At 38.4% G+C, this 14607-nt stretch overlaps 1 protein-coding gene across 1 annotated transcript in view; it reads left to right on the top strand.

Moving 5' to 3' along the window:
- Positions 1-735: 735 nt before the first annotated feature.
- LOC141946223 (gamma-aminobutyric acid receptor subunit pi-like) overlaps positions 736-14607 on the top strand; it is a 47548-nt gene continuing 33676 nt past the window's right edge. Inside the window, exons 1-2 of the mRNA XM_074875682.1 lie at positions 736-813; positions 8996-9076. Of these exons, the coding sequence (XP_074731783.1) occupies positions 9021-9076 (56 nt within the window). The 5' untranslated portion in view covers positions 736-813; positions 8996-9020. The remainder of the gene's footprint in view (positions 814-8995; positions 9077-14607) is intronic.

The raw sequence follows: 14607 nt of genomic DNA, 5'->3' as shown, positions 1-14607 counted from the left end.
CCCCCCCCCCCCCCCCCCCCCGCCCCTTTTCCTCATAGCCTAGCTACAGGCAATGATTTCTGACAGCAGATCTTAAACTCTGTCAGAAGTTGCTTTGTCTAACACAGCCTGAGTTGGGGATCACATTCCCTAAGTGTTTTCCTTCATCATGTGTGGTGTGGAATGCTGTTTCCCCAGAGAAAGTGGTACTTTTGTCTATCTGCAAGCTGCAGACAGCTCCTGAAGTGAAAGGTCAGACAGGAAAGTAACATCTGCAAAACGAACATTTTCCTTCCAGTCACTCCTAGAAAGACTTGAACGGTGTAAAGATGTCCGGTAGATTTCCACATCAAATGGAGAACAAGGATGGACATTTCTACCCAAGGTAGCTAGGATGTGACAATCGCAAGAAGGAAAACAAGTCAATAAGCAGGAAGTTTTATGCAAGCTGTGTTACAGAGGCACAGCAAAAAAAGCAGTAGTGGGAAGTGCTGCCACTGATTTTTGTCTGGCAGGGATCCCTCGCCACTTCTCTCCCCAGCACCGCTTCCCCCAAACACACCAGAAACTGAAAAGGGGTGTAAGCGAGAGTAAGCAAAGGAGGAGTGGCAGGGAAAGGACAATGCTGCTTAGAGCCACCTATGGGGGCTTAAACCAGCAATGGCGAGTGGGATGCTTCTCCCTGCCGCCCCCCCCCCGGCCGTGGGCGGGCTCGAACCGGCGGCCCCGCGCCCCCGCAGTCCTCGGCCGGCTGCGAGGCTGCACGGAGGCGGCCGCCGCGCTCCGTCCTGCCCCCGCCCCGCCGCCGCGGAGGGGCCGCGGCCCCGGCTGCAGGTAAGGCGCCTCGGCCCTGGGGGAACGCGGCACCCTCCCACCGGGAGCCTGTCCCCAGCACTGTTCCTTTCCTGGGGGTACCCTTGCCTCCCCTTCTCATTCCTACCCCTCTGCTCAGTTGCTTAAAAAAAAAAAAAAAAGTCGGTTTTTCCTCTCTAAGGCATTATTAAAATGCATTCTGCTGGATTAAAATAGCACAGAATAACTCAAATTGCCATTAATGAAATAAATAAAATCTGAGAAGTGAGCTCACCCCAACAAAGCCTGCAAAAACTTGTTTTTAAAGTGAATGGCACATGGAGAAACTTCTCCCAGAAAGATAATTTAAGAGCCAGCTTGCATTCCCCCCCCCCCCCCCCCATCTGCACATCTTACTTCAAATGAATACAGAGATGAACAATGTGCCAGTACTTAAAAAGCTGTACAATATTTGAATGAAAATAGCATCCTGTTGTAGGGCATTGAGTTATGATGAAAGGAAATGCTTGAATTAAATGAAAGCATTTTATTTCTCTAGCAGGCTTACTTCTAATTATAAGAAAAAAATTACCTGCCTGTATACATAATTTCAATGTCTGTTCAAACTTTATAAATAGCGTTCTTAAAGGTTGCCCTTCATGACACAACTCCAGGCAATTCTAATGACTGTTACAGAATAAAGCTAAAGCAGTTTGTACTTAAAGAAGAGAAAGATCCTGAGACAGTCACACACTTATCCACATGGGAAGATTGGTTAAATCAGTATTAGTGGAAAAAAAAAATCTGAAATACATGTTTTATTGAAAAATGCCACATACTTTCAAAGCCCCTCTTATGATTTCCTCTTAGACTGAATTCCTGCTGATTTTGAGCTCAGTTCCACATCTGTCAGAATAACTCCAACTTCACCCTTGGCAGGTACAAAAATGCAACGCTGAGCCCAGGACAGTGAACATTCACATTTTTCTGTGGCTGTACAATTAAAAGCATTTCTTCCTGTGAATATATGTGTTTCTACAGAGTAATTTTAATTACATTAATTTGTGGCAGTTTGTTTCAAATGCAAAAGCTTCCTAGACTGTAGAAAAACTAAGTTGCTTCAAAAATTGATTTTTTCCTTCCTAGTATTTCATCCTGTTGCTTTGCTCAAAATGGTTAGTTTGTAATTCTCCTGGTTACAGGACACTTACTAATTCAGCAAGGAATTACAGACCTCAGACTCAAACTGACACGTAGTTGTTTGGTGACCAAGTGTCCCAAGAAAAAGAATACTTTATCTGGAGGTTTTGAATGTTATTATGCATGCATGTAAACAGGAAGAATCTATGGTTCAAATTAGTAATTTGCATGGAAAACAAGGCATCACTGGGGTATATTCCCTCCCTTCTTTCCTTTTTCTCCCCCAAACAAGCCTTTGGGATTGCAAACAAAATTAATTACAAACCAAGGGGCTGATTCTCTGTTGTAAATCTCAGCGGCACACTGCAAAATATTGAAAGAGGAGAGAAGATGGATATGATTAAGCCTAATCTGCTACTGCAGGGCTATTATTTTTCCCCTCACAGCCTCAAGCATGTGTTCAGTGACATATAGTAAGATGTCCCTCATTCTTCCATGCCAGAGGCTGCATGGAAGGAAGCTGTGGGCAGATTGGTTGAGTCCCGGATAGTTTCTACAACACGAGAATGCTTGAGCAAAGTGCAGACGTCAAGGTCTACGTGGGGAGACTCTCCCCTCCAGGTTAAGAGCTAGAAGATTGTAACTCTTAACTTTCAAAAGGAACAGTAATTTAAGCTGGCATCAGAAAGACATGATTTCAATTTGTCTTTTCAAATCAAGTTGCTACTTTCTTAATCTGAACCAGCATATTCTGTCTAACTTTCTGGATTTTTAACTATTTTCATTAATCATCTCTATTTTGATAGTGCCCAGACAAAACTGTGGCTTCATTATGCTGCAGGCTAAAGAAACAAGTTAGCCTGGTCTGTGTAACTAGTAAAGTATGGTATCAATGCTGCAGTAGCACTGTATCTGCTTTCAACCCACACTTGTGGGTGCTCTTTAGAAACTTGGTGACCTAAAGTGCTCTTCCAGGCAGCTGTGAGGTCTCAACTGGGAGATGGGAGACCACCCAAGCCAGAAGTGTTAGCCACAGGAAAGCTGTCTGCACCTTCCTGCAAAGTCAAAACTTTTGTTAAGGTGCCTTTGAGGTGTTATTCATCATTTGCAGCCTCTGAAGGTTGCCTACTTCTTTGACTTGACTCACATTCATTCTTTAAACCGCATGAAAACCAAGCACCTCTCTGCTCTTAGCTGCTCTGTTGTAGCCACATTGGTGGGCTGTGACTTGTGACTGTCAGACTGGTGTGGCAGAAGATGATCCCTGACTGTCTGTGGGAGGATCTTGCAGTGTTAACACACACCTTAGAAAGTCAGTAAATGTCTCAGATTTTAGAGACCTGTAGCTTGGTATGAGAGGACTCTAATGTTTGCAGGTGTGTGTAGAGGTACAGCTGCACAGCCATCAGAACTGGGATGGACAGAGCAAAAGTAAAAAAGGTCTATATACACATATAAACAACCATTAACACATTAACAACCCTACAAACTTCTGACTAATTTGGATAATTACAAATGGCAGTAACCATCAACCGTGACTCAAATGCCACTGATCTTCTGGGCTTTTGAGTGTCAGCTATCTAAAAGTATATTTAGGAACAAGGTGGACATAAGTTTAATCCATTGCTTTTTTTTTTACTAGAAAAGAGCCTGCGTGTCACACTTTCTATAGATTTTTCAATAGACATGAGCAGAGCTTGTAATGAGTGCTATATTTAAGCAGTCACATGAACACATTCATTCATTTATTAAAAGCTATTCTGTGAATGTTTATTACTACATCAATTTCTGTACATTCTCAAAACCTTTCAGTTCAGTATTATGCTGTTTGGAAGTAGGATATCTGACACTTGTTGCATGAAGGTAACTCTTAGAATTGTATTGCCATCCAGAACACCCAGTTGTTATAAGTCTGAAATTCATTTTCCAGGAAAAGTGTGTAACATTAACAACATCCCAGCCAGTTAACTTATTTCCCAGCTAACCCAAGGTATATACTAATCTATTAAAAAATGTTTAGAGTGAAAATAACAACAGATAAACATATAAAATAATCCTATTATACATTATGTAAGTTACTCTAAGGCTTCAATGTTTATGAAATTAATAATGCAGAGAACTTGGTGAGAAATACAGACCTCAATCTAGAGCAGCAAATGTCTCTAACAATTAGACAGTATTTGTATACTTAATACTGTATTAGCGGCATACTGCTAGTTCCCAATTCTCTTGTGGTTAGAAGAACTCATATTAAAAAAAATTTAAATGACTGCAACAATGGATTTCTTTGACCTAGCCTAAGACCTTCCAGTGTATTTTGAGGACAGTGATTTTACATGTTAACTTGTATATTATTTGGGATATTGAAATATATCACTGAGTTGTTGCTGATACAGTCTGACATCTTGCCATGCTAATGTAAAACTTAAAAAAATGAACCTGCTTATCATACAGATTTATTCAGTATCATTTTACAGACTCTCATACAGTGCCCTATACAGATATAAGTAATGTTTAATTGTGAAGTTTCACTTACAGCTTGTTTTGCTACACCAGCAAAACAGATTTTAATGGTGAATCTTAAATTCATTCTACTTATTTTAACAATATGACCTTCTGCTGTTGAACAGTATCTTTGAAAAAAACCATCTCAGAGCGCAAAACTTGAGAAAGATGTTGTACAGATTGGAGCAACTTGCTGAGTGTTTCAGTAAGTGACATTTTTGGCTATTATTTGTATTACCTGGCACATGCAACAACTATATTGATTAGAACATCAGAACTTAACTGGAATCCAGTATTTCACTGCGAACTATTGCTACATATATCACCAGTAGATACTTAAAATCCATCCAATTGCTAACATAGCACTGTCACCACAGATGGCCTCGTACTGGCTGTCTCTGCAAAGAAAACATGACAAGACAGCTACTTTCCTTGGACCGAGTAAATCTAACTTCGCTTACTTGCCCACAGAGGCTTTGCATGGTTTATGTCCATGCTAGGCAAGATCAGATGCGCCTAGGGTTTCGAAACAAGCTAGCTGGTACGCCAAGAGCCAGCTTGTCAGCTAAATAAGAGGGCGCCCCTTATAACAGGATGCAGACACATATATTGGTCCACTTTCATAAGTCAATTCCCCAGTCAGTCCAAGAGTTTTGCTGCTTCTGGGTTTTATTCCTTCTTTCTAATTTGCCTTATAAAAAAAAAATTCTTGCTACTTTTCACTCAAGCCGCACTCTCTGCAGTATTAATCCATTTTAACATGAAAAATAATCTTAACGTGTGAAAATTTTGCATTTTCTTCTCTTTCACGATCTATGTGTTTTAGGGAGACTTAAAAAGTATCATAAAACTAGGGCTATTATAGACAGGCATCCAGATTACTACAAAGACAGATAGAATGCCACTTTATTCCACAGAATGCCATCCGTCAGCAACTACTGTCAATCAGTTGCACGCAGCTGGCTTTTCCAAGTGATGAGCAGAAGTTACTCACTGTCCCTTTATATTCACTTGTTGCTTGTGCACAACTGAAGGGAGAAAATTATTTCCTATGCATCTTGGAAATAAGAAAAATGAGGAAGACTGCCCAGAACTGGAGAAGCCAGTGAAGATGGCAATCATGTCAGATGCCAATTTGCTAAAAGCAAGGGCAGGAGTGAAGAATGAATAAAGAATCTGGAAGTGCCAGTGGCATTCTGGGGCCATATCCTGGAGGAGTTTTTTCTTTTTATCTCTCTGTCCCTCTACTTCTGAATCTTATCTTGTGACTGCCTTCCATATATCCACTTCCTTTCTCCCATTGAATCTTCAGTATTTTCAGCTTTCCATCATTTTCCCTCCAATTGGTTCATATTGATCTAACCACCAGAGGATGGAGTAAAGAATGTATATATACAGATTCATTGACTATGCTGCAGTTGTAGTGGACAATGCAAGTAGGACAAGGCAGAGCAGGGGAGGTAGTTATACTTTGGCACTCTGGCTGAATCCTTCCTGAATTTCTAGCTGCTTTTCAGTCAAGCACTTAAAGGCACTGTCATTCAACAGTTTGGATTCAGAAGTAAAATGCAACTGCAATATCAGCTTTTACTATCTATAAATCCACCACTGACTTTTTATTTTAAGATAATTCTACACAGACTTTTAGATGCCTGCAACAGCAGCCATGGGAATTCAGGCATATGGCCACTACTATATGACAATGTGTCTTTCTCTAATAATTTTTAGTATTTTCCATGTGTCCACTTGTGAATAAGATGCTGCAGTAAAACAAGCATTTCCTCCTTCGATTCATCCACATAAAATTCACTTCCAGTGAAATTTTAAGACACTGATACTACCTCTGCCAGCTATCTGCCTCATCCCATTTCAAGTCTCGGAGGTTTGTGAAACTTGCAATTTTCCTCTCGTGCTGAAGACAAATACTGAATTCCAAGGAGAAATGCCAAAACATCAGATACTATATTACAATCCTAATCTGATCTAATCCAAATTAGAAAGTCTTGTTTCATTATATGGGAAACTGGGACAGATATTTGTTACCTTTGCCTCAATTACTTAATGCTATGTTTAGAACATGAAGATGTGTCAATATATGCACAATAATCTGGACAGCATGTAGGCTGTCTGGTAAAACCAAATGGCTTGATATTCCATGCAGAGAACAGGTTATGTATATCTTTCTAGGCTCTTGGAAAGAGGAAAATATTATGGGCTCTGCTGAACTAGTTTTAGATACCAGTAGTTAATAAGGACTACATATGCAGGAAGGAATCCTGCTGTGAGTGTATAGCATTTGGTAAAAAAATGCATGACAGAAAAGATCCAGATGTGCAAACATGCCAAGAGGCAGGCTTTTCAATGGAACAAACCAGCTCAGTAAGCCCCACACAAAGGACAGTAGAAAAAAAATGCATGTGTGCATGCAAGCGTGTATGCACATGCACCAGTGATTTATATCCAATTTAAGTATTATCTGTGAAACTGCTTAAGACTTCAATATCTACCCAAGTCTATTCCTTGGCTGGCATGCAGTGTCCTTTTGCAGTGACAGGCTGTCAGTTGACATGGCAATTAGATCTCTTGATTAGCATTTCTTACACAGAAATAAAAGATCCTCTCCTTCCTGCTATTTCCATGCTCTCTTCCTGAACATAAAAAATTAATCCATGTACCATAGAATAGATTTGACCTTTCATGTGTTGAAGACTAAAATTCTCCACCCCATTCCCCCATAAAGTTACTAAATTGGATGTTGGTTAAGATCTGAAGGTAAACCAGTTGCTTAAGAGATTAGTAATCAACCCATTCATTTTGATCTTCAGTACAGTAAAAACTAAAACCAAACAAGTACAGAAATATCCATAGGTTTCCTTAATCTGTTTATGAAGGATCTTCAGACACATTAGGAGCTCATAGTAGCAATTCAAAAGCTAAATATAAAAGAAGCTTTAAGAAGTACTTATAAAGTCAGTAAGAGGTTTTCTGGGAAACCAGAAAGATAATACTTATTTTTAGCATATTTTCCTGTGAGATAAAGATAGCGAATGTAGAAGGTATGCATCCAAACCAAAAATGAGATATGCAAAAGATCCCACGATATGCACCGGGAGTGTTACAGAATCAGCATTTAGAGAGCAATGTTCTGACAACACCATCTGCTCCTTTGTGCTGTATCTTCCTATTACAGGCTTTCAATGTCTTCATGCATGATTTTCTGTGGAAGTCAGTAGGAGTGTACGATTTATTTTGACATTAATATTTACCAGGCTGGTGTATGCTTAAAGTATCCAAGATGCTGAAGGTGCTGAGACTTTTACTTGTTTAAAAAGCTGTTGAAATGACTTTCATTTTTCTTTGGAGACATTAACAACTTATTTTGTCACTTCGCCACTGTTACATACAAGTCAGATACCATTCACACTGCATTAATTTAAGTAAATACCACTAGCGTTGCTCTTACTGGAACTATAGACTGAAGGAAAAATTACTTTGGGGTAAAAAAGTTCACCAGCATTTTTGCATTGGTCACTAAAGGATGGTAAAACAAAGCTTCAATTTATGAAGTTTCAAATTATTTACTGTTAGTAATTTATTGTGAAAATAAAGTGCAAGAGACTCCTGCAAAATTAATTCTGGACATTGAAAATAGTATTGTTTGATTGTCCCTTCCTAAAACCTACAACAAATATTTCATTCATATTTATTAACATTTAACAGTTGTTTTGCAGATTCTGGGTAGGTAGTGTTCCTGTCACATAGGTTTTTTTTTTTTTAAGTTTTGAAGCAAGTCTTACAAATAAGATTTCAGTGCTTTGATGAAATATAGCAAAAGTTTTCACAGTCTGTGAATTTCAGATCTGTTGCGTGACTGCATTAAACTATTTTCATCCAGAAATGGATTACAGAGCTGACAGATTACTTAAAATAAGCATTATGAATGTGAATCATACTGACAAAAGTAAAGAAATCCCATTCACAAGAAAACATCTTGTCTCAGACAAACATTCTGATCAATGTGGGTGGTTATATATGATTATTTATGTACAGTCAAAGGATTTTTTTTTAAGAGTAGAAACATGTAATTTCAATTTTCCTCATTAACAATAAGCTTACCAAAGATACGTATCATAGGTATTGTTACTACTCCTGTACCAGAGGTGTTGCTCTTAAACAGCTCTGTGTTCTAAGATGGGGTTCAGTATTTTCCATTCAGAGGGCTGAGCTGATATGCCAGAGATGCACTCATTAACAAGTGCAAACAGCAGAGACAAAACTCAGCGTTTATGATTCTCCTGCAAGATTGCATTATTTTTCAAAACAACTACTTTTCCTAATATTTAAAGGACAGCTGCAAAAATGAAAGAGCTGTAGTATACTGGAATGCCACTTCTATTGGTAACTTAAGTTATTGCTGATAGCATGTCTTTTTTGAAGTTTTGAGGGTTATTTTTATTGCTGTAGAAGTTTATTAATACATTTATAGCAACAGCTATTCAAGATACAATGAAAACCTTGTGAAATTTGTGTATTTGAAAAGTAAATGTGTTGTGAAACATTACCTCTGCGCTTTTTTTAGGAGCTACAAGAAACCACACCTGACAATGTGCAGTCTTAATTACTGCAGTCTCAGAGCTCTTTTTCTGTTGATGCTGTGTAGGTAAGAAATATTTGGTAAAAAATATTATTTTTTCAATGTATAATAATATCAGTTGGTTTATAATCAATTTACCTAGAAATATATCTGACCAGGTAGCAAAGCCAAATCTACTTGACAGTTAAATCCTGTCTCTTACAAAGATTAACTAACCTGGATATTAATAACAGAAATACAGGACTGAACTCCTTCATGAATCGTCTCAGCTGCCTTGATTGAGTTACAGATTTTTCACCAAGAAAACTTATGGGGGAAAAGAAATGAAGGTATATAACTTAAGCAAACAAACCTTCAAATAGTGTGAATATCATATCAAATGCTTAGCCAATTTAGAAGGGCACATGGTCCTTGCCTGGAGCATTGTACCTTGCCCAAGGACAGAAGCACACAGTCTACCTAGATGTACTATAAGCTTGAGGCAGTTGAAGTCGTCATTGTGCATTTGTTACTAAATGCGACTGTCTTAAAGAATTACCTGGTTAAAACATTGTCTTCCTATTATCTGTTGATGAAATCATGAAGTCTTTAGGAAAGCTGAGTTGCGTTAAGCTGGAAGGTGAAACTGATCCCTTCTGTGTACATGTAATCTTGCTAATAGTGTAGTTGCCATGACAAAAAACTTAAGATAGAAATAGAGCACTTAAATATATTCCTTCTATAAAAATGGGGAAAAAATTATTCTTTAGAAGTAACTCTAATAAGAAAATGCAAGCATGGACAGGTTAAACATTGTCGCTACCACGTTTAACTGAAATCTTTGAAGTCTATTAGCCAATTCTCTGTGTAGAATTGCCTAACCTATTTGGTCTCCCAGGAAATTCCTCAAGATAAGATTCTGCCTGAGCTTTAGTTCAAGTGGGTGTGCAAACACATTTAGATAAAGCCTCCACTTGGTTGTGAAGGCAGGTGGAAGAGTCCCCTGAAAGGGAGTTTAAAACATCTGTCTTCCCCACCTTCTCCAGCACCATAAAGAGATCTTTGTCCAGAAAACATGCTTGCTCTACTTCCACCTTCATTGTCAGCTGTGACTTGCCACACTCTATAATCACTGGATGACTCATGGCTTTGCAGTAATAAAACACTGCAAAGAAACGAAGAAAATTTCAGAAGCATGTATATCACAAGGAGGCAAAATACCCAAAGATGTTCAGCCTGTGGTATATAATTGCCTTCATTATTATCAAGTAGACCTTATGAATCTTCTCATACAGCTTCACATGGCTAAGAGTATCCAGAAGCACAGACAGTTAATTCCTGTATAGTATCCAAGGGAGTTATGTGCATGCACAGCACCTGTTTAGCTTGGACACAGGTGCATAGCATTGAGCTGATCTGGTCATGTTGTACCCAAATACAAACACAGGCAGAGAAGAAGCTCTGCCCCTTGGCTAGCTCACAGCCAAGATGATGCTTAAGTACACCAATGCCTTTTGCCAGTGCACAAATCAGGAAGATTTTGTGAAAGTGCTGGTTAAAACAAAAGCTATTTTGCTTGGCACTGAAATGGAAATATTTCTGGGCAATATCCAAGGACTGAAGTGTACTGAAGCAAGGGTCATGATTACTGCTTAAGTGGCTCCTTAGTTATCTCACTTGTATAAGCTCTGGCTAGTGTGTGAAGAGTTTCCTCTACTGAGTACTTTATAGTCAATTATGGTGGGTGTGTGTTGGGTTGTTTGTTTTTTAAGTTTTAGGGACAGCCAGAGCCTCATCTTCTCTATCATATAGAGAGGACACAATCTGTCACAATACACATGCTAACAGTGTCACACTAGGCTATCAAACTCCACCTCAATTGATAGTTCTCCCTTCCTGAATGACATTTAACTTCTCTTTCAGCACTTGACATTAAATTAAAAATCACATCATAGACACATGCATACTAAAATCCAGGGGGTTGCCTGGATGGTCACTTTCCCAGAAATACTTTTATTAAGAAGTAGAAATGAAAAAATTGAGGCAAATTTATCTGAGTAATCAATAGAATTTGCACTTCAAATCATTATCAGAAATCAGAGGAAGTAAATATATGCTATTTGATCCCAAGAAGGGCTCCCAATTTATTTCAGGAAGGGTGTTTTCAAATTAAAGAACGCTAGCCTGGGTTTATAGGGTCAGATCCAGAAAAATCTGTGGGACATTTATTTTTTTACCTGAGTTTAAGATTACTTCTGTTATTTAAGTATTTGGTCCTGTATCTGGTAAGTGGTAACATAATACTAATGTTTCAGCCTCACCAATTAACCAAAAACCTGTGACAGTACTGGCTGTTTTGAAGCAGAGAATTAATCAGCCATGTAGGCGATTCTGCTGCAATTTATCTACAAAGACCATACAAAAGCCTGTATCCTTGAGCACATCAGATATGAAACAAGAAGTAACACCTTTGTTTGCATCTGTTTTGCCTGTCAGTGGATTGCCTGAAAAAAGCTTTTTTTCCCCTAGCTTTTCCTGAGGGGGGTATTTCAAAAGCTTGCTCAGACTGTGTTTGGCATTTTGTTGCTCTCTTCTCTCAGTTCTAAGGTGTTTCTGCCTCTTTAATGATACATAACTTCTGACAAAAAATAGCCAGAAAAAATTTTCCTGTACATGTGTCTAGATGATACTTTTGTTTTAAGTGATGATATATACTATTGTTTAGGGCAGATGCTCCCTTTTCCTCTTCCAGTTTCCCAGTTCTGTTAAGACACTAGTATCTTAAATAAGAAGCAGTTGGTGTACCTTCCAAGTTTAGCCTAGCCTGTAAAAATACTAAGTTTTGAGCCATAAGAATAACTAAGGAAATTAAATAATTGCAATTCAGCTTTTCTAATAGCAAGCATGGGTTGTTGAACCTGAAGAGTTAAAAACACATATTATATATTGACAGCCCAGAACAGATAGATATTCCTGGTTGTCAAATAAATATATATTAAGTTTTCTTCTGTAAAAGCCTACTCTCTACTCAGTGGCTGGAACAGCTGTTTTGAGGCAGTTCCATACTTTGATGCATGCCAATGTGTTTAAAATACAGTCAGAAAATGAAGAAACTAGAACATATGCAGAGTTAGTTAAATAAAACAACACGAACACTGGGTAAAAGAGAAGCTCAGATAAGATGATGTACATCATAAGAGGAATGAGTCTCAGCTTTTACTTTTATCCTTTGTGATCCCTACTGTATGACAGAATACAGGAACATATGCAGCTGTGACCTCACTCTTGCTTAGTGATGAATGGGACACATAAATTGAAGAACACTTTAAAGGAAACCAGACATCCTCCCTTAAAATGTAGATAAACAAAGCCACATAACGTCTGTAGGTTCCTTGCCTTTCAACACTGACAACCTGCTTCTGAGTACCCCCACAGTTTCCAGGATGGTAACACCACAGACATTTAGAAGGCATCGTGTTCCTCTCATATATTGGCTTATTATGGTAGGACTTCTCAAAGATTGTATGTCAAAATAGCACACAAGGGACAGTGCCCTATTAACTCACAGCCTCAATTACTGCACAACAGCTTCCCCATGCCAACAAGTTCTTAAACATAAAAATCAAAGACCAAAAATATGAGGCTATTCATCACGTATTAATGAGAGAAATCAGGAATACCACGGAAGGTACCAGAGGTGATTTAAGGAAAGGACTTCCATACATGCCAAATATTTAAGATGTATTTCAGAAAATAGCTGTTAATGATAATGCACCAGAACACTCTGCAATTGCATGCTGATCAGCAGAACAGTATTATACCCTTGCAGTGGAAGAGGGACAAGGTCTCCTTTATTGTTTCACAATATGTGAACAATCCAGTAAAGCTGTGAAATTAAACTCATGCAGCTCACTGAGCAATTAGCTAAAATTATATGTAAATTACAAAAGCAGAAATATAGATTGTGAGTACAGTATTTCATAAATGAATTAGATTTAAGTACATTTCTAATGCCAACACTTTCGTGCAACATAAAACTGGCTTTTTTTTATAATCTCTTTTCAACTTAACATGATTATGCTTGTTTCTTTAGGACACAACTTAGAGGGGAAACGTTCCTTATTTCAGTGCAACTCAGGACCACACTTAATATTAAGTAAAATAATAACATAGTTTTCTAGCAATAAAGAAATAAAAAATAGGGACAAAATAAAGGAAATATATAGGACCATTCAAATATCTAAGCTACATGAGTTACAAGACTGCTGATGAAAAACAGTTACTTGCGTGGTAATAGGGTCTGGTGAACAGTAAAATTACACAGCAATAGCAGTACTTCAAGACAGCGGACACCACCTCTAAAACCATAGTGTAATTTGGCCATGTACATTCAGTGAGATCATTTTAGAATTTAAATTTTGCCAATCTAGAATACTAGATTAGTCCTAATGGATGAGAACCACTGTTTTTTGTGTTTCCTTTCAGAACAGCTTAAGCTTTCTCAGAAGCATAGTAAAATTAAAATCAAAGGAGCAAGCTTTGGACAGCTACAGGAGGCCCAGAAATATCATAAGGAAGAACAGGCAGAGTTTGGAGGAGCAGTTGTAGGGAAACTGGAAAGAAGAAATTCAGTGAGGATTTAACAGGATTAGGAAGGACCTGGTGCCCCCTTAGCCATCAATTTGTACTTACATCCTTCTCCTCAAGGCTGAGCTGCTACAGTTCTTGTACCTGCTGTAGGAGTGCTAAGGGATAGAGTTGGTCACTCTTAGTAACCAGTCACTTTTGGTGTGGGGGAATAAGAAACAAAAAGACCTTCTCCTGGTGAATATATAGGTTGCTGCTCTCCATCAGCAGAGACAACGCCTCTGCCTTCAGCCTGATGGGCTTCCTTGAGTCAATTATTTGCTGCTCACCTTCATAATTAAAGAAAAATCATACCCCGACTTTTCCCAAATCATTGGCAACAAGCAGTTGGTAGCACTTGTGTTTTAATTTATGAAGAGCACAGCCTGAATCTGTATGGGTGAGCATACCCTGCTCTCACTCTTGGGGTGCTCACTTTAAGGGTCAGGCAGAAATGGTGAGTAAAGCTACTTACAGTGTAACAGCCCTTAATGGCCCCAGGTGTCCCTCCCACAGCTGCTGACCATCAAGACCCATAAAATGTGAAGAGGGAATATATAAAAATCCTGGGGTGGTCTGAATAATGAATGGCAGTTTACTGTATGCATTTTCCCTAGTACTTTCACTCATCTTTCCAATGAGGTTATTGCAGGGGCCCTAGGGCAAAAATGGGGCTTATAATTGCTTACTTATATTTGACTTTTTTTGAATCATAATTGTAGCTGTTTCTGAACAGAGGAGTGGCTTGTATTGTCATTATGCTTCACTGATTTTGCCCAACAGGATTATTTCTATAACCTGTTTAAAAATTGTGTTGCAAAAGCAGGATTTTAAAAATGTTTTTACGCATGCCCTACTTACAGAGAAGATATTAGAAAAGACTGAACTATTTTCTCAGGTAAGGTGTTAAGAAATGATAGACTTTAAGGTATAAAAGTGGTATTTTTTTCCAGTAAGAGATTAATACAGATTATAGAAGCTGGTATTTTCTA

Source organism: Strix uralensis, chromosome 7 (genome assembly GCF_047716275.1).
Source record: "Strix uralensis isolate ZFMK-TIS-50842 chromosome 7, bStrUra1, whole genome shotgun sequence".
Lineage (NCBI taxonomy): Eukaryota > Metazoa > Chordata > Aves > Strigiformes > Strigidae > Strix > Strix uralensis.
Note: the sequence above shows the minus strand (reverse complement) of the source record. Positions and strands in the feature narration are given on the sequence as shown.